Genomic DNA, 24,806 nt, shown 5'->3' with positions numbered 1-24,806 from the left:
GATCTAAATTAGCTGTTACCACTCAAGAAAGAGATCTTGAAGTCATTGTTGATAGTTCTCTGAAAATATCCGCTTTATGTGCAGAGACAGTCAAAAAAGCTAACAGAATGTTAGGTACCATTAGGAAAGGGATAGTTAATCAGTAAGGCTATGATTTAGTCATGAGTATTTTTTGTAAAAGTCACAGAGAGGTCACAGGCAATAACCAAAAAGTCACGGCCACTGACATGTCTGTGACTTTTACTAAAAATAAATACCCCTAATTAAATCTTAGGTGCTGGGGAGGGGGAAGCCCGGGGCCCCGCCGCCTCCACTCCTGGCGGGGGCAGCCTGGGGTGCTGCTGCTGCTCCCAGACCGCTGCTGACCCCAAGGACACCCCATCTACTCGGGGAGCCCTAGGGTCAGCCACACCAGCTGCTGAAGCTGCAGAAGTCACAGAGGTCCCAGAAAGTCACAGAATCCATGACGTCCGTGACCTCCATGAAAGACTTGCAGCTTTAATAATAAGACAGAAAGTTTCATAATGCCACTATGGTATGCCCACACTCAGGGCCGTCCCTAGCTATGTTGGGGCCTATGCAGCCCCTCCCACCCTGTGGGAGGTGGGGGGGCAGGCCTCTGTGGGGGTGGGGGGGGAGTTGGCCCCAGGCCTCCATGGGGGGGACTGGCTTGGGGCGCAGGAGGGAACCGCTCCCCAGCACTCACCGGTGGCGTGGCTGGGGCCAGGTCGCTGCACTTTCCGCCGCTGGTGAGTGCAGGGACCCAACCCCTGCTGCAGCCCTCAGGGGAGTGGGGGCGGGGCTGGGGCGGACAGGGGTGGGGCTGGGGCAGAGCAGGGGCCATGGGGAAGAGGTGGGGCAGGGGCTGGAGCAGATTGCAGCGGCGCAGGGCACCAGGAAGTATGGTGCCCCAAATTTCCTGGTGCCCTACGCAGATGCGTACTTTGCATATGGGTAGGGACGGCCCTGCCCACACCTTGATTACTGGGTGCAGTTCTGGTCACCACATCTCAAAAAAGATATATTGGAATTGCAAAGGTACAGAGAAGGGCAACAAAAATTATTAGGGGTATGGAACAGCTTCCGTATAGAACTGGTAACGAGATTCTGTGTAGTACCAAATGGGCCCTGTTATAATTTCTGTCCTTTTTTGTACAAAATAAAAACCATTTAAATATAAATCTCTAGAATAACTGGTGTCATTATGAAGACACAATACAGAGAAATTATGAATGACATAGGGAATAGGAAAGATGTTTTGCTGTATGTATCAAAATAGAAGAGGTTTGGTTTGAAGCCTTAAACTAACCCTGAATGTTTCTGGTTTCAACAAATATACAATTAAATGTATGAAAAATATGTTTTTTACTTCAAATTCAGCTTTTTCCTTTCTTTATTTTCAGAGAATGAAACTGAAGCAGAAATTTTGCCACCTGCAGAAACCACGCCACCTGCAGGTTAGTAAAGGAATTGCCTTAGTTACCTGATTTGGTCTGTAGCATAAACAGAATTGCATGAGTCTGGACTGTGCTACAATACTGTGGTGTCTATTTTTATTGTCTGCCTGTAAATAAACAGCTGCTGAACAATAGGAAGTGAGCTTGATTTAGTAAGGTGTTGTCTTCACTTACCATTCAGATAGGGTTGCCTAAGAATTGCTAATTTCTCAAGCTTGATGTTGTTTAGAAGAGAGCTGGTAAATATGAGACTGAAAATATCTTTCTGGACACAGTCATTGTAAAGGGGTGATAAAATTTGGGGACTTGATTATGTTACCCACATTCATGTTGTTTCTAAACAAAAAGTCCCATTCATTTCCCATTGAATGTACTACTCAGTGTGGATAAGAGTGTCAGAATTAAACCCTTACTGAATAAGGCTTCAGATAAATATGAAGCTTTGAACATAGCTAGCCCCTTTTCTCTTGTGAGAACGTGAACCATAGAAGACCAAGCACTTATGGTTTGATCTGCATGCTCCCCTGAACTACATTAACACTCGTAAAGTGGTATAACTATATACCCCATGTATTTATTTGGTTTATTATTGGATCAATTCTAGTTTCTGTCCCATCTTGGACTGCACATCAGCTAGTTAACTCTCATCCAACCACCATACTCGTTGGGCACTATGTAAGTCATTCAACCACAGTGAGGAGGTCAGATTTGATGGGAAATAGAGTTGAGTGTCCTCTGTGTACTGAAGACACTACAACCCATACATCCTTGCAACACCTCCAAATGGCCCCATAAACAAATTGAACAAGATAGTTAACAAAATAGAATCCAGCAAAACCCTGGAATAGAGAACCCTTTTGGCAATTAAGAATTTACAAAAACTAACCTCTGGGTTGTCTCAGGGAGAAAAGATGAGTCACTCAGGAGTGACCCTATCTATTCCTGCTATGATCTACAATAGCACCTCATTGCCAACAGTAATGAAAGCAGATAGCCTAAAAGAATCAGTATGGCTATTTGATCTTAAACCCTCCCCAGAAAGAGATGTCAGACCATGTCTCCAGCTCTATCTGTCTGTACTGTACACCAACCTAAAAACAAATTGACTGGGGCCCAGGAGTTCTGAGGCATTTAGGTACTATCAGAATATGACAGTTTTGAATGCCTGATCCAAAGCCCATTGACATCAATTGGAGTCTTTCAATTGGCTACAATGGGCTTCAGAACAGTTCCCAAGAGAACAAGGGTCTAACAATTGCTGCTTTCAAAGAAGGTGTCACTTTGCTTCCTGTGAGGGAGGCCGCAACAATCCTCTTCAATAGTACATAGTCCGATAACATATCAAACACAAAATGCATGTATATTATTCTAATATGTAACATTTGGTGTGGTGAATTATAGCTACACATTATATAATTACCAATAACCCTAAGAAATAGCCTTTTTTGCGGGGGTGGAGTGGGGTTTACACATTTACATGACCTAAAGCTTTGCTGTATTCTTTATAATGCTGTATAAGTTTTTCTTTTTACTTTAAGAGTCTCTCAAAAATGTACTTGTACTTCCTACACAGAACAAAAGAAACCAAAAGAGGATGGAACCGAACAGACTAAAGGTGAGTGGACAGTCATATACCAAAAGCTGGAAGCAGGCAGAGCATCCATAAATGCTGTAATGATGCTAGATTGTTTGAGCTTTTTTCAGAATTTTGGTGCATTACATTACAGTAGTGTGGTTTGAAGATTCCGGGATTTTTTTTCTGGATCACTCATTGAGCACAAGGAAATTATGCTGTTTATGTGTTTCCTTCAAAAGTTCCGTAAACAAGTATGAAACTCACTAGCCTTTGTTGAGCTACACTGCGTAGTAACCATGATTAGTTAGATAAAATGGTCCATCTTCCTGGATCAGATTTCAAATGATTTGCATGAGCAGAAAGCCATCTTCAAATGAGCATGAATGGTGACACTGACAGAATTCAACAAAATTCAGATCAGTGCATACCAGTAGCTCTTGCATGAGGTGGGCAATCTCATTTTATCATCCAAGGCTGTTTCTATTCTACCTTAGAACCTTGGTATTTCATGCTGTATATTTTCATCAGACATCTGGTCAACTAAGTCATCTAACTTCCACATGTTCTTCTGTAAAGGAATCGTCTCACTTCATTAATTTTTCTTCATTTAGGGCCCAATGGTAAACCCCAATACATGTTCTGTGTTACTGCCTTACCTGAAAAATCATCTGCTGTGAACACACACAAACATACACATAATTATACATGGATCCAACAAACAGCTAGGTTTTCAAGATACATAGCTATTCCTGCTGCTTAGCTGAAATTAGAATCTGGCCCTCAATTGGCAATTCTTCCATTTAGGAACACACATTTGGTGGGATTGGGTCAAATTCTATCCTTTTGTATGAAAAGAAAGATCAAATATGGCACATACTGTGCATTATTCTGTATTCTCTACTTGAGTAGAATTAGAACAGCTCATCAGTTCACTTTGAAATAGACAGTATCGTTTATTGAGTCAAGTATGAGGTTTCTGATGCTGATAAAAAAAAATCTCAATCAGACTAAGATCTGTTTATAGTTGACCCAACATTTTTTCATTATTTGGAACAGGCCTTGAATATCTACTCTGACTTTGATCTCACCTAGCTGGGAGCTTATAGATTTGCCTTTTAAAAAGACTAGATGTGATGTGGCATCTAGTCTTTTTAAAAGGCACATTAATTTACAGATTAATTTGAAAAAGATGTGGTGCAGTGCATGGCCATTTGTGTCACGAAAATCTGAATGCCAATGTTGAGAATGAATGAACCAAATATCACTGGCAGAATAAACATGCTGAACTTAGCGTCAGTGCATGCTGCTAACTGTCTTCCAGTAGTGCTTGTATTTTGTCACAAAAATATTTTGGGAAGGACTTAAATCTGTCATTCTTGGCAACAGTTTTATTCAGGAGCATTTTGCACTCCAAATAGGTAGAAACAGAAATGAAGATTTTTGCCTTATAGTAGTCTAGCAGTGTTGGTTATGATTGCTTGAATTTTGACCTGGGAAAAACATTTTGCTCCTGAATTGAACATCTATAATATCTTCCCCTCTAACTCCACAAGTCTATATTTTGCTGAATTAAAAAGACACCTTGGCAAGTATCTCATCGAACACTACTGTACTATCTTTTTTGTGCAATCTGTCTTGCAGTTTTTGAAGCTTCACACTAGCAAAGAATAAAGAGATTTGCTGGAGGGTAGGAGTTTTTCATGGGGCTGAGCCATTTACTTCTAGTGCTTGGAATGGTTTTTAAATTCAAAAAAATTGTTTGAGATTCTACTACACAAAGTAAAAGTTGAGGTGTTTCCATTTTAATCATATTTCAACTAGCAACAACTGCTAAAGTAAGAGTTCCAATAAGAAACTGAATAGTGAAATGTCAGAAGGATTGTGGTACTGATAAGTAGAAAAGATTCTCTTCTGATCCATCATGGTCTAGTGGAGCTGTTCCTTTACATAGCAGCACAGAAGTCGTTGTCAGTAAGACTCAGAGCATGCTGAATGAGTTAGCTGAAATTATTAATTAAATTTATTATTATTTACATTGCAGTCTGAACCCCAGCTCCTGTGAACCCCAATCCAGGGCTAGGATTCCATTGTACATAAGGGAAGAGAGTCTTTAAGACTCTCATGCTCATCTGTTATGAAGAATTTTGTATATGGTATTCTTTATAATAACAAGCATAGTTCCTGAATATCAGAAGAAAAGGCCTCTCTCTTCTCCATTTGCTGAAAGTCATGTTATATTAGAAAAATATATTTTAAAGGGCTGTTTACCAATAAGGAACAGGGAGAGAGCCAGCCAACAACTGGCTTTTGTACTACTGAGTCCAGGATGGAGCTAAAAACTGCTTCCATAACTTTGCAGGTGGCAGTTTGGGGTCTTCTCTGAATTATGTGGGATGGTGAAGGGTTTCACATCTAGATAGCATAATACATGGATGCTTTGCAGATCAAACAAATTCTAAGATATTCATGATAGTTCATACTAGCCACCCACCCCGGTACATGGGAAGTTGTCTGTCTGCAGAGAGGTCAGGTTGTACATGAATCCTACAGCTAAGCAAGAAAATCTAGACCATGTTCTTCACAAGTTCCAGATGATTTTTGTGGCATAGAGCCAGCAGTTAGGCAGAAAAAGTATACCTACTTGTGTGTCTGCTCTACTATTCTGCTACTTGTTGGTAGTTACTGTCTGTCCATGGTAAAACATTTGTCTACCTATTACGTAATTAGTAGGTCTAGTAGAGTTGAGAAAATGGGTCACACCATGTGAAAAATTCTTTGTTCTCTTTCTAGGTTTTTCACTGGAAATGATTAGTTCAGAAAAGTGAAAAGAAAATTTGCCTCCTCCTGTATAATTTTGCCACTTTCATAGACATCTGAGTTGTGTAACTGGAAAATTCAGAACTCAGATGTAGGTACTAAGTATTCATTTTATTTGCAGAACAAGAAGTGAATCAGCAGAAGTTCCACCAAACTTATCGCCATGTCATCTTATACTGATCCCATTTTCCATTTTTTCTTTTTTCTTTTTAAATTTAGCATCATCTTGTACACAAAGTATTGTTATCATGATTTTCTCAATCTAAAAACAGTTTGCTTATTCCTTTCTTTAGGTACCATCCAGCCATTCAGGAGTCTACTAATAAACTTTTGCATATTTCACTGATGTGCTTTCTCTAGGTTCCATCCAGCCATCTACTAAAATGTCTGCATGTTTCATCCCTGTATTTTCTTTAGGTTTCACTAAGCCTTTCATCTGTCTACTAAAACTTCAATTCTTTCACTTGGCTACCCAACACCTTAAGTACCTAACAGTTCCTGTACAGTTTAATGGGAGCTGCTGAGTCCTCAGCACTTTGAAAAGCCAAACAATCTATTTAATAAGCTTAATTTTAGGCACAGAGTTTTGAAAATCTTGGTCATTGTTAGGACTAAATTGTGCTCTCAGTTACACCAGTGTAAATCTAGATTGACTCAGTGAGTTTAATTGGAGTTACTCTAGGTTTATCCTGGTAAAAGTGAGAAGAGAATTTAGCCCAGTTTCATTGTGACTTTATCGTAAATTTATGTTAACTGATGTACATTAATTTGAATACCTAAGAGTGTAAGAATATCCTCAACTCCCTCATAATCTCTAATGTATTAATAGATCTATAATGTATTTTATCCCCACTAAGTGTTACAGATAATCAGTACATGCAATATATATAATTATCCAAGTGCTTTATGACTTTCATATATTGTGTTAGTGTAAGAATGCACATTCTCATCTATTTCATCTCGCTTTACTCCCTCCCTATTTGTGAAAGCTAACATCTTTAAATATAGTTCTGTTCATATTATTATTCTTAAATCATGTTAAGGTCAAAAAGTGTTTCTTCTATAACACAGACTGGGTAAAATATAGCTCTCCATTAACCTAAGCAAAAGTACCTGAGGTTGCCTGGGTATGACTGAGAGGAAATTTTGGCCTGCTATATGTATGGGTCTTTAGCTTTCTCAGATTGCAATACCTATTCTTTGCTTGCCTAATCTGTAGCAGCAAATATCCAAATCACTTGCTTACATTACCAAACTTCCTGCACAACTCAGAAGTCGAGTGTTTCCATGCCCACAATAAACAAAAGTATCAAGTATGTTAAGGGTGCTGTTTTGTATCTGCACTCTACTCAGTTAACCTTTTCTGCTGTTTCACAAAAGTGACAATAGTGACTCTAGATTTAAAATAGTGTTCAGTTTTCAGTTAAAGTAGAGCATAAATTTGTTTGTTAGACATGAGAATATATGGAACAGAACTAAAATCACTCTATGTGTAGGTTGAATTTTGGGGGAAGTCTGATGTGAATTCCTTCAATAGTTAGGAGACTGAATGACTTTTAAAAAAATAGTTTAGAGTTGTTGTTTTTGTGAAGCATTCTTGTTTAGAAATTATTAAGTTGTAACAGTTCAAACTTTCTAGAGATATAGATCTAAATAGTTTCAGGAATGTTATATATGAGCCTTTTCCACAGAGGCACAGGTGAAAATAAGTTGTTAGAGAGGATGTGGCTCCCCAGTAGAGCTCCAGGTGCCACAGAAGCAGGGTAGGTGCTCCAATATAGCTTAGTGTATACATCTTCTCCAGAAGCACACCTCCTAAGGTGTAAAGAATGGGGGCTCTTAGATCTGTAGTGGGACTCCCCTCCTGTACATCTTGGGAGCTGCACAGCTTTTCTGCTATCCCATTTGCACACCGTGGAAGCCATGAGGAACCCAGCACCACAGAAAATGTAATACATATGGCACACAAAATTATCTGTGCCAATCCAATTTTAAAAAAGAAGAAAATATCAACATGGAAACCTTTATTAACTTAACATTAAGGTTGCTAAAGTAATAATTATAATTTTTCAGTAAAATACAGAACTGCAATATTACTATTTTAAAAAAACCTTAAGAATTAAGGGGCAGATTGTGGAACGCCCTCTCTTGTGTGCACAGGATGTAAGGGGGAAAGAGTAAGACCACACTCACCCACCTCTGAGCAACCTCCATGCATCTTGGCTCCTGGCACAGTAGGGAACGCAGTGTTCAACCTTCCTATGAAGCAAGTGGGTGAGGAGGGGTCTGAAAGTTAATATCTTTGCCTGACCCCCAACATGTTGACTGTAACAAATTATTTACCCCAGAACCAATTCTAAGCCCTTTGGGGCTCCTCCAGGAGCTACACGGCTACAGACCACCTCATTACACAGGTCTGTGCCTAAAGGTACAATCTAGCTGTAGAAGATCAAGGATTATATATGTAAATAGGCATTGCTAATGTATGTGTACCATTGAAAGAGAATGTATGCATGAGTATGACTTGTGGGTCAAAGTTAAGGTAGTCACATTTTCACATGTGAATGCTGTCAGAAACTGAATGGGAAGGCAATATGTATTACCTTTCATGTTCATTCCCACTCTTTGTAATGCTTAAAGTTGTTCTGCTGTTGATCCTGTATTATCTTTTTTGTGGAAGAGTTATATTAATTACTTCAGCAACCTTTCATCCAAGTTATCAGTGTTTTATTGGGAAATATATTGCATCATTTGCTTTCTGTAGCTCTGTTAGTTTAGTGAATCTCTTTACAAAATTAAATGAGACTGCTTTAATATTTCCCTATAACAGAAAAGTCACATTTATATACCTTCATTAAAGTGCCATGCTATGTAGTTATATGAGCTGTTAGTAACCATAAAAACCATTTATAGTAGTTCCTGAAGAGGAGGAAACAGGTTGTTATATTAGGCCAATTTAGAAAAAGATGCACATTTTATTTAACTTTATAAAGTTAAATAAAGTAAAGTTTATAAAGTTGAAGATGCACATTTTAGTTAACATTTATAGGTACCGTAGAACCTCAGAGTTACAAACAGCTTGGGAATGGAGGTTGTTCGTAACTCTGAAATGTTCGTAATGCTGAACAAAACATTATAGTTGTTCTTTCAAAAATTTACAAATGAACATTGACTTAATACAGCTTTGAAACTTTACTGTACAGATGAAAAATGTTGCTTTCCCTATTTTTTAATAGTTTACATTTAAAATAGTACTGTACTGTAGTTGCCTTTTTTACTTTTTTTTGTCTCTGCTGCTGCCTGATTGCGTACTTCCAGTTCCAAATGAGCTGTGTGGTTGACTGGTCAGTTCGTAACTCTGGTGTTTATAACTCTGAGGTTCTACTGTATGTCTGTATATCTTGAAGCCATAATTATATCTAGTTTGTTCTAGCCTCTCAACAAGTACACAGGTAAAAATTATATTTTTCTACTAAAACCCATTTAAAACACTAATACTTATGGTCTATTTTCACCAGAGACTGAGCTCTGTGTGTGTTCTATTCAACAGTTAAAATTCAAATACAGTTATTAGCTAACGAAAAATACTGTACTGTTATAGAAAGTGCCTTTTATCTTGCCACTAGGGTCTCCTCAGAATCATGAATATTGTCACTAGACCTTAATATCAGTATTTTAATGGCACTTTCATACTTTTCCAGGTTTTATTATTATCATTATTATTATTAATAATAATAATAAAACCTGGAAAAGTATGGAAGTGCCATTAAAATATTAATGTTAATAATAATATTCATGGCATAGTATATGAGTTAACATTTTAAAATAACAGTACAATTGCTAAAATAGATTATAATTCTTAGGAAATGAAGTATTAATACCAAAGAGTGGGGCCATTATTCAATGTTTATCAAATGAAAACCAAGTGAACTGATAATGATTCAATACTTGAAGTGTTTCCTGTATATGGAAAAAACTGAGTTGTTTAGTCCCTTCATTTTGGATTAATCTTCTAATGCAGGAGTTACTAACTGTGTGTATAGTGTTGGTTTTTTAAATTGTGGTATGTTTTGCGTGTCTGAAATGGTTTAGTTATGTTGAATGTATATGTGGTACGCATTTTACTTGCAGACATGAACGTCAGCGAATCGACATCCTCTTCAGAAGGTCAGATATGTGGTTGACCTTGATTTCATTTTTTGGTCTTTTGTATTCACTGTGGATTACATCTCTAACAAACAGAATCACTTAAAAAACTCTCATATAAATCCATATTTTAATAATAGATCACAGTTCACATCCCATTATTTTATTTATTTATTTATTTATTTTACTTGCCTGGAGCATTAAGGTTTACCATTTCAGCTACTGAATTACTCAACGCTTTATTCATCAGTTTGAAGTTTCCATTACGAGTGTTTCCAGCTATCATGATTCCCCCCCCTTTTATTTTGCAGGTTTCACATTTTCGTTTGTTTGTACTAAAAAGGATAATCTACAGTGCTCTCTTTTTCCTTGTATGTTTTTTTTTATTCATATTTCTTTTTACAGATGAAGATGACAGTGCTTCAGTTAATACGCCACAAGCAGGTTAGGATTATTACAGTGCTTTTTTCCTTCCTCCTTAGAAAAAACTAAACTAGAAAAAAATAGGTCCTGATTCTGTAGTTTGCATTTAAGCATAATTTCCATCAACACAAAAACTTCTTTAGATACTTTAGGTGAAATTCACCTCCCCATGCAGTGGGCCAGTACATGGCTTTTACAGCACTGAAATCCCACTTGTATTTTCTTATAAGGTCTTAAGTGAGACTTCACTATTTCGTAGCAGGTGAAATGCTCAGCTGCTCTGAAGGTCAGACTCTGTATGCATTCATCTGGAGGAATACAGACTGCATTTTTAAGGTTAAACCTGAACCCAAATTTCAGAATTATAATTAAACTAAATCCTTATGATTTAAAACTAGTTATCGCCACCTGATTGGATGTCACCTTAATTGGGCTGTTTACTGATGCCACTGCTCTACCAGTCAATCAGAAGTCAGGTGGCTTTAATTTTTCAGTGCTGACCACCAGTCAGCTGACAAATAAAAGGGCTTCAAACCACAACCACTGAATGAAAGCAGCAGTAAAAGATGCTGCTTAAGGTCCTAGTGCCACCAACTTTGGGGTGTTGCTGAAACCTCATCCTGCACACACACATGCTTTCCAACCATGTTTTATGTTAATTTGTTTAAAAAGGAGTGCAAACCCTTAATGAAACCCAGTGATGGAATGCCTAATGATTCACAGCAATTTATTAAAGTAAGAAGTGCTGTGAATTATTTTAGTTCCCTTAAGAAATTATCAACTTTTACACAAACCCCCTGAAAATGAAATATTACAGGGGCCAGATCTTCAGCTGAAATCAGTGGAGTTACGCTGATATGTACCAGCTGAGGATCTGGCCCTTAATTCTAAAAATAAAACTATTATTTTAACCACTCCTAAAAAGAGCCCTCAACATTTCTTTTCCATTATTTCTCTGGATTTTTTTTTTCAACCTGAGTCATTATATTGTTAAACTTCAAGATACTGTCCTTTAGGATGAATAATGGACTGAAATGTTTTCTATTATCTTGAACTACCTAGAATTTTGAGGAAAGTATTGGCCTTGTTGCATCCTTCTAAAATGTGAAAGGAAGCCTTGCACAGAGATGCACACTATGTTAATTACATCTTCCTGTGTTGAGTACAGAAACGGAAGAAAGATAATTGAGGTTTAGACTCAGTTATACACTTTTCATATTCCTGTATTGAGACGTCTCCACATGATTATGCTCCTAAATTTCTGTTCTACCTCTGCTACTTGTGTACAGTCAATTTTTTTTTTTAAAGAACCAGTAAACTCTAAGGTCAATTACACTGTGATCTCTAAACTGGGATCATCCAGATTACTCTTTCCTTTCAGATGGGACTACTCGGTCAGTGGAGAGAAAAGATTCAGGTGAGACCTCCTGAAAAAAAATAGAAACATTCCAACTCTAACATAGTGCAATTATTATTAATTAATTATTTCTTGGCACTAATTTACCTTTATTTTATATTACAGTCATTCATATCCCATTAAATCTTAACTTTTCAGTTGATTTTAAATGTCAAAGAAAAGGGGTTACTCGGGAAAATCTACTTGGAAATTTAGAAATAGACATCTCTCTTAAATGAAATGTGCAGATGGGACTTCAACCCCGGTTATTTACCTGGAATAGCTGAAATCTGTGAATCTTTTTAATAAAAACCAAACACATGATGACTTTATGTGATCTTCTCGCATATAGAAACTTTTATAACATTTTTTTTCAGAATCACATTGTGGTTTATTAGGATTACAGTTGGTTTCACACTAAAAATTCCAGTACCAGACACAGCTATATAAAGAATTTTCACTAGTGACCCTTTCCAATTTGTATTTATGTTGTGTTTTTGTATGTGTACCAGTATACTATATATACAGTATATAGATAGATGCATCTCTCCCTATACATTTGTGTCTGTATGTGCATGTGTATATGTCTGTTTACACGTGAGCAATAACACAATTACATGTGCAGTAGTACTGGACACTCCCGCACATTGAGTGCATTAAGAGACAAAGCTAAAAGCCTAGTTCTTTTAACCATCCTAGAAGTGGAGTTATTTAGTATTCCTGTACCTCCTGGAATGTGTTATAGCTTTTAATAAAACAAAAACATTTGGTTACCTTTTTCCACAAGTGGCCAATGTAGTTAATGTTACATATCTGTGCAATGTTAACTTTCAGCATGATTCCTTCTGTAATAATCCTTTATACAGTGTAAAAACCATGCTGACATCTGCCGTGATCTTTTACAACAAGTACTGTACATGAAAAGGAATTTTTTATATTAGCAACAAGGCATAACAAAATATGAATTATATTGCAATTTGTTGTGCCTGTTTGTTAATTGTAAGATCAGAGACTGACGGCCTTTGAACACACTGACCCAAATCACACAGTATCATGTTTTTTTTCCATTCAAGAACAATAAGGAGGCATTTCTGATCCAAAGAGAGCAAAGAAATGGCCTGTTGTGGGGATAGACCAATATTCACGTTCTCCTGCACAGATTGTACTTTCTGACATATATGCCTGGGTGGCGCTAATTTTACTAGCTACATTCATTTCCCCCACTCTGCACTAGCCCACACTCCTCAGTCTAAAGGAGCGTATATATCATTCTTACTGCACACATTCTAACTCAGAATATGGGACACATGTTTTACCCAGTCTGTAGGAGGAGAGCCTGTGGCCCACAAATGTTTTCTTTATTGTTCTCCATGGGGTTTTCCACTGGAAGTCAACTTTGATTCCTGCCAGGGCTCTGAAGGAGTTGTCAGAGAGGGAGATATTCTGGAGACTCAGTACATACATCCTTTCTCAGCATTGCCACCCACTTTTGGCTCAGAACTCCCCTTGACTTCAACAGGAGAAGGATCTGTACCTGAGTGTGTGACTTAATCATTTGTGTCTGGCTAGTTAGTCACCTATAAACATCAATCTATGCACAGGGCTGGTCTGGGGATTTGCTGGACCCAAGCTCTCAGGAGGGTACATGTAGGCGGAGGCTGGTGGCAGTGGTGGTGGGGTTGGAAATCAGGCTACAAGTTGCTGCCTCACTGGTTCTATCACGGAAGGGAGAGATTGGGATTGAACAGTGAGCCTCTTCCCATCATTATTTCACTGGCAAAGGGGAAAGATTAGTTTGCATGAGTTGCTGAGCGAGTGCAGGATTGAGGGAGATCCACAAAAATCATGCACCAAGTGGTCACACTTATCCTGCTTGTGCCTAAGACTGGCTGTGCCTTTGGACCTTTGATCTGTGGTGTCTATTTCTACAAAGCACTTTCGTGGACTATACCTATAAAGCGCTCGTGGCTGAACATTATTGCAGTCCAAGTTACAAAAGACACTTATACCGTCCATCTGCCCAAATTCCTTTCCCGAGTAGTTCCATTTTCCATCATCACATAGATGATATTTCTATAGGAACTGTAGAGCATGTGACAGCCCCGACCCTGACAATGGGTGTCACTGGGAGTAAGGGAACGGAAGACTTACATACCACTGAGGATGCCTAAAGGGTTAGAGAGATTAATGAACTCAGGTAAGTGTACTTTGGTGGGAGTGAACCATGCTCAGACAAATGATATTTCTCCCTCTCTCTGCATATTAGTATGGTCTCTTGGAGATGGAACTCCAGAAGAACCAGAGAAGCATGACAATTCCCAGAGATCCACTTTATTTATTGAAAAACCACAGGGTGGTTCAGTGAATGTTGGTAAGTGGCTAGAAACAAATTAAATATTGGGGGGTTTATGATACAGATAAAGTCTGACAAGAGGTGCATTTCACATATGAATGTTTAAATTCATGCATTCAGGCACGTGCAACTCCCATTAACTTCAGTGGGAACCGCACACTCCTCTTTGAAGAACAAATTTGGCCGGTCTGTGAAGAGAATATTCAATTGGTTAATACCAGGACCAAATTTAGATCTAATAATTTAGTCAGGGTGAAAGCTGGAAGTTGTGGTCACTTGGAGAGGATAGGTGATCACCTGTATTACTCTTAGCTGTACAACAGCTGACACAGTGGGAGGGTTTCAGAGATTGTTGTTCATATGCTCTTACACTTTCTCAGTCTCTAACTAGAAGAAAGGATTTTGTGGGGATCTGTAGAGCATAAACAAAACTAGGGACTGGAGAAATAGGAACTAGACATGTCCCTCTCTGAAGCCCATCAATACTGGTCTTTCAGGCAGCCATTTGGGGTTGCCACACAACCTCCCTGTCAAGTCTCTTTCTAACGGTATAGCTACACTGCATTGTAAACCTGGGCTCAGACTCAGATCTTTCTATAAAAGAAACTTGTACAAATGTGACAGGCAACCACATTTTCAGCAATGACTGAATTATTATTTTTTTCTTTTTTTAAAGGAGAAAATATTACATTTATAGCCAAAGTAGAAGCCAAAGATCTTCTTCGAAAGCCAACTGTAAAGTGGTTCAAAGGTAAATGGATGGACCTAGCCAGTAAAGCAGGCAAACACCTTCAGCTGAAGGAGACATTTGAGCGTCATAGCAAGGTACACTTCTATTTTTCTTTTTTAAAGAGACAAAACTTGAAGCCTTAAAAACCATTCTTAATCAGTCATTCATCTAAGGATGGAGGGCATTGTGGTTCAGGCATTAGATAGAGACTCAGGAGAACTAGGTTCAATTTCTGGCTGCACCATACATTTCCCTAGGATGTTGTGTCTGGTAAGGATCTGATACATCACGTCCCCTGGCATAAAACAGGCGCTCCTCTGAGTAATAACTTTGAAAGGGGGTCTCTGAGTCACTGTTCCTTTCCAGAGTTCCTCCTGGGCAGCACAGTTCTGCATCACTCCTGACACAGGCGGAGAGAGTAAACTCTCCATCTTGGCTATAGCTTTTAACTTCCTCTTTCTACAAATGTATCCTAAACTAAAATGATTATACTTCGCATTTGAATTTCAGGTTTATACATTTGAGATGCAAATCATTAAAGCTAAGGAAAACTATGGCGGGAACTACCGGTGCGAAGTAACATATAAGGATAAGTTCGATAGCTGCTCTTTCGATCTTGAAGTCCACGGTAAGATTCCCCTTTTGTCCATTTATAGATTTTTTTTCTCTTTTTAACAACAAATATGATATAACTGTATTCTCAAGGCCACAGTGAAGGAAGTTTTAATGTTAACTTTTTGAACACAATGCCTCCTGAGCAACTGTGATTTATTTTTGGAATGAAATATATGGTAGAGGGGGGTGGCTGGCAAGCATGGGTTTGAGCCAGAGCCTACGGAGGTCAATAGAAAGACTTCTATTGATTGTATATCAGGCCTCTGCTGAACAAAAAGAATGCCAGTCATAAATCTGTCAAGAGATACCACATGAGAGAGATTATGTATGCAGTTATATCCAAGAGAGATTCTGATCCGGAATGGTTCGGAATCCCCACCTGTGCAGAGAGAGCGTAAAATGTAGTCAGTGGTAGCATTTTACATCTACTTTGTCCAGGTATAAATGACTGCACAATGCAGTGGAGATTCAGGGCCAAATTATTTGTCGACTTATGCATGATAAAGACCCTCTTCCTGCAAACATTTACACACATGCTTAACTTTACTCATGGGACTTCTCACATGAACAAATTTTAGCAGATGCATATTTGCAGAGCCAAAGAGAGATAGGAAGCAATGAGCAAACAAGAGCGAACAATCTTGTCTGCCCCATGAAGGCTACTGTTCAAATCTTAAAACCTGCAAATGTTCACCTGGTCCTGTAATTTCAGCTGCTAGACAGATCCAGGCAAACTTCCCAAATACCCAGAGGGCAGCAACACTCCAAGCAGCCTAGTCGAGTATTTGTTCATCCTAGCAAAACAAGCCTACCAAATTACCAAGGTCATCAGCTTGGTCATCAGCCAGGGAAGAAGGCTGCAGTTAAGGGAATGCCCAACAGCTGATTGCTAATTGATGGAGACAGGGCTAGGAATCTGCGTGTATTCATTAGGCTGCTAGGTGAAGAACTCTGCATCTATAAACTTTCTATAGGACAGAGTTGTTTCATCTGTTTAGCTCTGATTTATATGTCTAATTCATGCAGGGGGAAATTCATCCTTGTGCCAAGGCCCAGCACAAAGATCTATCCAGGGCCGGCTCCAGGCACCAGCCCACCAAGCATGTGCTTGGGGCGGCGCCTGGAGGGGGGCGGCGCGGCGGGCGCTCCGGCCCGAGAGCAGAGCCATGACTGGGCTCGCTGCTCTCCCCGCGGTGCTCCTGCCGCCGGGGGCTCTCCGCCCTCCCCTCGGCACTCTGGCCGCCGGGGAGAGCGGAGAGCCGCGGCAGGCTCTCCGCCCTGCTCCCGGCACTCTGGCTGCCGGGGAAAGCGGAGAGCCCCGGCCGGGCTCGCCGCCCTCCCCCCAGCGCTCTGGCCGCCGGGGAGAGCGAAGAGCCTCGGCCGGGCTCTCCGTCCTCCTCCTGGCGCTCTGGCCGCCGGGGGCTCTCCGCCCTCCTCCCAGCGCTCTGGCCGCCGGGGAGAGTGGAGAGCCCAGGCTGGGCTCTCCGCCATCCACCCAGCGCTCTGGCCACCGGGGGCTCTCCGCCTTCCCCCCGGCGCTCTGGCCGCCGGGGAGAGCGGAGAACCCCAGCCGGGCTCTCCGCCCTCCTCCCGGCGCTCCGGCCGGTGGGGGATTGCTCGGCGCCCTCCCCTGCCACACTAGTGGGGGGTGGGAGGGACGGGTGGCTTTTTGGCCTAGGGCGGCAAAAAAGCCAGAGCCGGCCCTGGATCTATCCATCAGTTATATCACAAATAAACTCTCCAAATAGGATTTATGTGGTGCAGAGATCTTGTGCTGGCCCTTGACACAGGGATGAATTTCCCGCAGAATCTCCCACTCTCAGTCAGACCAAGCTCTTGTATCTTTCTTGCTCACCACCCAGCGGGAGAAAGACAAAGTCTATTCTGGGTGGCAAAAAACAACTGATGATGATTTGGGCCCCCCATATGATTATGCAGGACTTCTTTTTTCCTGTAAGATGTTGGGCAGGAGTGAATTTACTTTGAAAACTGGAACATGTCAGTGAGAGAAAAAAAGTGAGAGAGACATAGGGTGTGTGCGGTCAGGAGGGAATGTGAGAGAAAAATCACACAATTTGATCTTGTATGCAGAAATGTATAATGTAGTTTAGAGAAATGTACTAAAAAAGATTACCTCTGCACTGATGAGACTTGCACTTGGCAGATCTTGATGCCAGAAGGGCATATACATGGTGGTCACTTAGCAATGAAAAAGCACCAAGGTAAAAATATTTCTTTAACTTTTTTTCTTTCATAGAATCTTCTCAGGCTGCTCCATCTATTGACATCCGATCTGCTTTCAAAAGAAGGTAACTTCAAGTGGTGATCCTGTGAAGTTACTCAATAATGGACACATATAGCATACAATCACCTCATACCATCTCTCCTAGCCAAGTATATCAAGTGTTATAAAAAGGTGGTGTTATAAATAAGGATGAAAAAAGTGGAATGTAAGATAATTGAAAGTGGGTGGGATGAAGTAGCCTTATATCAGAAACTGCATACACAGTATAATGGACTTTAAAATGAGATTCGAGTGTAATTGCTATAAGGGGAAGTGTTGATGGAGTTAGATAATCATACAGTAAGCACAGCAAAGGCTAAATAAAGTTATAGGATTGCATTTATGAAATTCCATTTTTAAGAGATAAAAGCTTATATATCATTTTCTTTAAGTAACTCCAGAGTAGAGCTGGGGAAATAACTGATTTTGGTTCACTGGCAGATAAAAAAAAAAAGAAAAAATTTTTGGTCCAGGTCAAACTAAATCAAAACATTCCCCCAAATATAGGTGAATTAAAGAAGTCCATTTTGGGTCAAACAAAATATGCCATTTAACCTGAAATGTTTTGTTTCTGGGTATTTCAAAAGAGCTACATTCACATAATAACCAGATGAAGGAGGTGCCCCTTTTACTAATTAGCCCAGTGATTTACAGGTACTCACTTGGGAGGTGGGAGACATGGATTCAGTTTCCTCCTCTGTCAGATGTAGAGCGGGGTTTTGAACTTGGGTTTCCCACATCCCAGGTAAGAATACCACCATCACTTCTCTACCTTCAGCCATTTTGTGAATCTAGCCACATTTTTTTTCTGGCTGAAACTATTCGCAAATTGTTTCAGATTGACCAGAACAGTATTTTTAGGTGAATAAACTATTCATCTGAAAAATTTCACCTAGCTCTACTCCAGAGTTAAATAACCACACCAATTATGTAGCAACTAGTGTGTGAAGATTCCAAAGACGCTGTCTTTTTGCAAGCAGTGTCTTCTGGGATAGAAGATAGTAGCCTATAAACATCATATACTAACACTACACAGTAGTTCAGGGCAGAAAATGAAAAATGTGTATTACTTCACCCACCTTGTTTCTCTCATTCATTTAAAAATAGACTGGAACTTTAGATAGGCAAAAAATAATTACACAAGTGGGATTTAGCCAGCACATTGCAAAAGAAGGTTGTGTGTTTTCGCAGGGGGCGGATAGATAACATCAGAGACAAAAAACATCCAAACATTTTAAAATAGTTATTAACACTTAAGATCATTACTTCATAAGACAGAACTTGTGTTTTAAACTCTTTTAATGTGTGTTTCCCAATACATTTTCCATCTTATTTGTAAGATGCCATTAAATATTATCTATTTCTTTACAAGAATTTTTAAAATTTTATTTTGTGATTCATTAAAATATCCTACTACATGCTCCCTGATAGTAATCATCTATGATGTGAAAGTTACTGTGGGCCCAGTCCTGCACTCATTGAAATCAATGGCAAAATTCCAGTTGACTTCAATGCAACAGGATTATTTTATGATAAAAAGAAAAATGCATGTCAAATTCATCTTTATAATAAAATTAAAATATATGCATTCCAGAGGTCTTAGTATACAGCATTATATCCTAAATCTTCTCGCAGGTTATTTGAGATAAAATAGCCATTAAAACCACTGGTATAATTTATTCTTTACACTTTCTAAATTTGCACACATTTTTCTTACCAGAACAGAAACGTAAATATTGGGAACATAGTTTGTGGACAGAAAACCAGTATCACTCATTAACTTAAAGAAATAAGCAAACATCCTTTATAATTGTGATTAAGTAGTAACTTCTTTTATTGAATGATGAGTTATTGAGATAAATTCATGCTCAGAAGGATATTAATTTCAAGGTGAATTCTTTCCTAGGGGCGCATTTTTGCACACTGTACTATAACTCAGCAGCAACCACAATGCCAACAGAAAAAATTACTTCTGAAAACTATAAAGGAATACTGTATGCAAACTCTAAGGTGAAATCCAAGTGCCATTGAGTTAACTGACATTGACTTCAGTAGTGCCAGGATTTCACCCCTAATGTTTACTGTCATCACCCCAACAATAGAGCATTTTCTTCTCTGTACTGTATATTGTAATAAAATGTTCTTGCTTAAGAAGACCTTCTAGAAGGGACTGCGTCTTTAAAAAGGCTACAATCCCATTTTAAAAGAGTACAAAGTATAGTTTTTCTTTTTTTCTGTCTGACTTCTCCCTTCGCTGACACACAGAGGTTAAACTTAAGTGTAATGCTTCAAGTGTAATGGTATTTGACACAGCTATGCATTGTTAAATGCAGCACTCTCAACAATGCAAATCTTTGTTTCATATTTATAACAGAGATCAGCACAAGCCCTTTGTTTTTTACACATACATATTACTCAAACCCAAAAACAAAGCCCTTTGTGTTGATTGGCTGAAGTGAATTTGTGTTCTAAAATATAACACAAATCTTAGCAAATTAATGTATGCAATCTACAAAAATTTGCCTTAAAAGTATAACAGCAAGCAATACAAACCTTTGTGTTTATTTTTCACAATTGCTTGTTATGGAACCATAACTTGCGTGGAAACGAATACAAGTTTGTGTTGATTTTATACCATTATTTGTGTGCCTAGACAGTATTGCATATACAGAACATCTAGAGTGTTTGCAATGTGTGTTGTCCAAGTCTCTCTGTATTAAACAAAGATTTGATCTTTTTTTTATTAACGACAGCGGTGAAGGACAAGAGGATGCAGGAGAACTTGACTTTAGTGGTCTCCTGAAACGTAGGTGAGAACCAAGTGATGAAGTGAGCAGGTGTGGATTGGAAATCATTAGGTTCATACGCAGAAAGGGTCAGGTTTAGCATTAATCATTTCTCAAGAATTTTATGATCTTACTTTCTTCTGATATTCCTAACTTTTAATTATTTGAGTATGGAATGCAAAAATTCAACTAATCATATCATGTAAACATAGTAGGTAGGAAAGAAACCTCAGATTTGAGTGTATCAAACATTTTAGGTTGTGATGCACTATCTTAATGGAACAAATCAATAGTATTTAGTCTACATGCTATTTATTTTGTGTTTGCATGAGTTTTTTTTTTCCTTTGCAGAGATGAGCAGGTTGGAAAATTGAGTCTGGTGTGAAAGTAAGAAACTATAGGGGGTAAGCTGGCTCTTTTGGGCACACTTTAAATTAACTTTAGCAAATATCCTGACTGGAAATTACATACAATGCTTTCAAAATGTAGGCATTTATATTATTTTCAAGGGGTTTTCTGGTTCAAGATGTGCAAATCAGGGAAGAAGGATATTTTTTTAGATGATCGCTGACTCTTCTGCTCTTCCCTTCTCCATGCCCAAGCTAGAGAATGCAGTAAACTTATTATTTATTGAGAATTATGTGCTCTTTCATCATCTGACCAAACAGCAACAAACAGGTTGTTCAAGGAACAGGTAGATATATTATTGAGATAGTGAGGTCCTAAGTAAAACTTGATAGCTTCTTACAAAAATGAGGAAAAATTAGCTTTCAGATGATATGCAGCATGACTTTGCAGTTCTAATAATCAAAGAGGACCTAACATCAAATTTTTGTACATGCACACCAAACCTTTAGGTATATGAACAACAAGTGTTCAATGTTAAGTTGATTTTCCTTCATATGATGGCAGCTAAAAATATTAGGCATCTGCTCCTCAAGACCCCATTTAAAGTGTGGTTGCTATTAGGACAGTCACATCTCTCCAGGTTTCTAGACCTTGGACCCAGTTTTGCCCTTGGATATAGTATAGTGCAACTTCCATTGATATCAATGAGAGGTGAGCATAGAATCATAGGACTGGAAGGGACCTCAAGAGGTCATCTAGTCCAGTCCCCAGCACTCATGACAAGACTAAGTATTATCTGGACCATCCTTGACAGGTGTTTGTCTAACTTGCTCTTAAAAATCCCCAATGATGGAGATTCCACAACCTCTCTAGGCAATTTATTCCAGTACTTAACCACTCTGACAGTTACGAAGTTTTTCCTAACGTCCAACCTAAACCTCCCTTGCTGCAATTTAAGCCCATTGCTTCTTGTCCTATCCTCAGAGGTTACAAAGAACAATTTGCCTCCCTCCTCCTTGTAACAAGCTTTTATGTACTTGAAAACTGTTATGTCCTCTCTCAGTCTTCTCTTCTCCAGACTAAACAAGCCAATTTTTTTCAATCTTCCCTCTTAGGTCAAGTTTTCTATCTCTTTAATCATCTTTTGCTGCTCTTCTGTGGACTTTCTCCAATTTGTCCACATCTTTTCTGAAATATGGTGCCCAGACCTGGACACCTCCAGCTGAGGCCTAATCAGCACAAAGTAGAGGAATTACTTCTCATATCTTGCTTACAACACTCCTGCTAATACATCCCAGAATGATGTTTGCTTTTTTTGCAACAGTTACATTGTTGACTCATATTTAGCTTGTCATCCACTATGACCCCAGATCCCTTTCCACGGTACTCCTTCCTAGGCAGTAATTTCCCATTTTGTACGTATGCAATTGATTGTTCCTTCCTAAGTGGAGTACTTTGCATTTGTCCTTATTGAATTTCATCCTATTTACCTCAGACCATTTCTCCAGTTTGTCCAGATGATTTTGAATTTTAATCCTATCCTCCAAAGCACTTTCACCCCCCCCCAGCCCAGCTTGGTATCGTCTGCAAACTTTATAAGTGTACTCTCTATGCCATTATATAAATCATTGATGAAGATATTGAACAGAACCGGACCCAGAACTGATCCCTGTGGGACCCCACTCATTATGCCCTTCCAGCATAACTGTGAACCACTGATAGCTACTCTCTGGGAACAGTTTTCCAACCAGTTATGCACTCACTTTATAGTAGCTCCATCTAGGTTGCATTTCCCTAGTTTGTTTATGAGAAGGTCATGCGAGACAGTATCAAAAGCTTTACTAAAGACAAGATATGCCATGTCTACCACTTCCCCCCTATCCACAAGGCTTGTTACCCTGTCAAAGAAAGCTATCAGGTTGGTTTGACACAATTTGTTCTTGACAGATCCATGCTGACTTTTATGTATCACCTTATTATCTTCTAGATATTTGCAGATTGATTGCTTAATTATTTGTGCCATTATTTTTATGGGTACAGAAGTTAAGCTGACTGGTCAGTAATTCCCTGGGTTGTCCTTATTTTCCTTTTTATAGATTGGCACTTCTTAGTCAGCTCCTTGAGTATTCTAGGATGCATTTCATCAGGCCCTGGTGACTTAAAGACATCTAATTTGTCTAAGTAATTTTTAACTTGTTCTTTTCCTATTTTAGCCTTTGATCCTACCTCATTTTCAATGGCATTCACTATGTTAGATGTCCAATCACTACTAACCTTCTTGGTGAAAACGGAAACAAAGAAGTCATTAAGCATCTCTGCCATTTCCACATTTTCTGTTATTATTTCCCCCCGTCATTGAGCAATGGGCCTACCCTGTCTTTGGTCGTCTTCTTGCATCTAATGTAGTTGTAGAATGTTTTCTTGTTACCCTTTATGTCTCTAGCTAGTTTGATCTCGTTTTGTGCCTTGGCCTTTCTAATTTTGTCCCTGCATGCTTGTGTTATTTGTTTATATTCATCCTTTGTAATTTGACCTAGTTTCCACTTTTTGTAGGACTCTTTTTTGATTTTTAGATAATTGAAGATCTCCTGGTTAAGCCAGGGTGGTCTCTTTCCATACTTCCTATCTTTCCTACACTGCGGGATGCATAATTTACTACGCATGCATAATTGAAGGGAGAATTTTCCCTCAATCTCTGCTAGCACTCACCTCTGACTGAGAAAGAAACATGTGCCATTAAATACATTAAAGATTGTGAAGGTCTTAGATAGTATGATAACAGGGGCCATATAAATAACTTAGATATCTAAATAGCTAAACTTTGTCCTACAAGAAAAATAAAAATACCTGATAGAACCAAGAGCAGTTTCTAACTTAACCAGTGGCAGAGCTTCTATGGGACCAACTTTCAGTATATAGTAGAAGCAGGATGTGAAAGAATTGTTTGAATTGATTCATATCCACCAGGTCTCCATTTTTTATCCTCTCTTCATTCCTAACTAGGAACTTCAATTTGATGTGTAAAAAGCAACAAAGAGTCCTGTGGCACCTTATAGACTAACAGAAGTATTGGAGCATAAGCTTTCGTGGGTGAATACCCACTTCGTCAGACACATGAGCTTATGCTCCAATACTTTTGTTAGTTTATAAGGTGCCAGAGGACTCTTTGTCGCTTTTTACAGATCCAGACTAACACGGCTACCCCTCTGAAATTTGATGTGTGTTCATTTAACTATCCCATTGAAACAACAGTAACATGATAGTTCTGATTGATTGTCTTGGGGTTTTTTTTCGTACTAATATATGGATTACATGTGGGGAGGTTTCATTGTTTTTGTGGTAATGTGAAATTGTGACTAACTTCACTAACATAAATAATTCATTGTTTTATTTGATAAAAATATATATTCATAGAAACACAGTATAACTCTTGTGTGGTTAATGGGGAAACCAAACCAATCTGTTTTTAAATAGAATAATTGTATATTGATAAGACCAGTATTTTGCCTCCACATTTCAGCTGCTGAAATTCAATATATAAGTACCTGAAATATATATTTTAACAAAAGTCTAAATGTGTAGAGTCTGAATGCTTCTTTTTTTATTATTATTTTATGATGCTCTCACAGGAAGTCAAACCAATAAGCCATCTTAATGTCATACTGTGTGAGGTGGTATGTCTTATCACAGCAATGGGTCAATAATGCCATGAAATTCCAAAAGGCACTAGATCTCAAAGAGACTCAAACATTTATACTTTTTTTTTAAATAATTTTTTTAACAAAATGCACATATCTCGGGGGGAGGGGCGGAAATTGGATGAGATTGTGGTCTAGATAATTTACAAGGGATCTGTCTGGAAAGTAATAAATGTT

At 38.8% G+C, this 24,806-nt stretch overlaps 1 protein-coding gene across 4 annotated transcripts in view; it reads left to right on the top strand.

Annotated features, from left to right (window-relative positions):
* The window catches only part of MYBPC1 (myosin binding protein C1), a 120,306-nt gene that overhangs the window by 37,508 nt on the left and 57,992 nt on the right, over window positions 1–24,806 (top strand). For 2 of the 4 annotated variants that reach the window (XM_034778902.1, XM_034778917.1), the window contains exons 2-11: window positions 1,404–1,457; window positions 3,031–3,072; window positions 9,982–10,017; window positions 10,402–10,440; window positions 11,801–11,836; window positions 14,082–14,186; window positions 14,845–14,993; window positions 15,409–15,526; window positions 17,771–17,822; window positions 20,551–20,607. In XM_034778902.1, the coding sequence (XP_034634793.1) occupies window positions 1,404–1,457; window positions 3,031–3,072; window positions 9,982–10,017; window positions 10,402–10,440; window positions 11,801–11,836; window positions 14,082–14,186; window positions 14,845–14,993; window positions 15,409–15,526; window positions 17,771–17,822; window positions 20,551–20,607 (688 nt within the window). The remainder of the gene's footprint in view (window positions 1–1,403; window positions 1,458–3,030; window positions 3,073–9,981; window positions 10,018–10,401; window positions 10,441–11,800; window positions 11,837–14,081; window positions 14,187–14,844; window positions 14,994–15,408; window positions 15,527–17,770; window positions 17,823–20,550; window positions 20,608–24,806) is intronic. The other 2 variants (XM_034778910.1, XM_034778925.1) reach the window with 2 other exon arrangements.

The sequence above is a fragment of the Trachemys scripta genome, chromosome 1, assembly GCF_013100865.1.
Source record: "Trachemys scripta elegans isolate TJP31775 chromosome 1, CAS_Tse_1.0, whole genome shotgun sequence".
Taxonomy (NCBI): Eukaryota; Metazoa; Chordata; order Testudines; family Emydidae; genus Trachemys; species Trachemys scripta.
The sequence above is the reverse complement of the archived record's forward strand: the minus strand, read 5'-3'. Positions and strand labels throughout refer to the sequence as shown.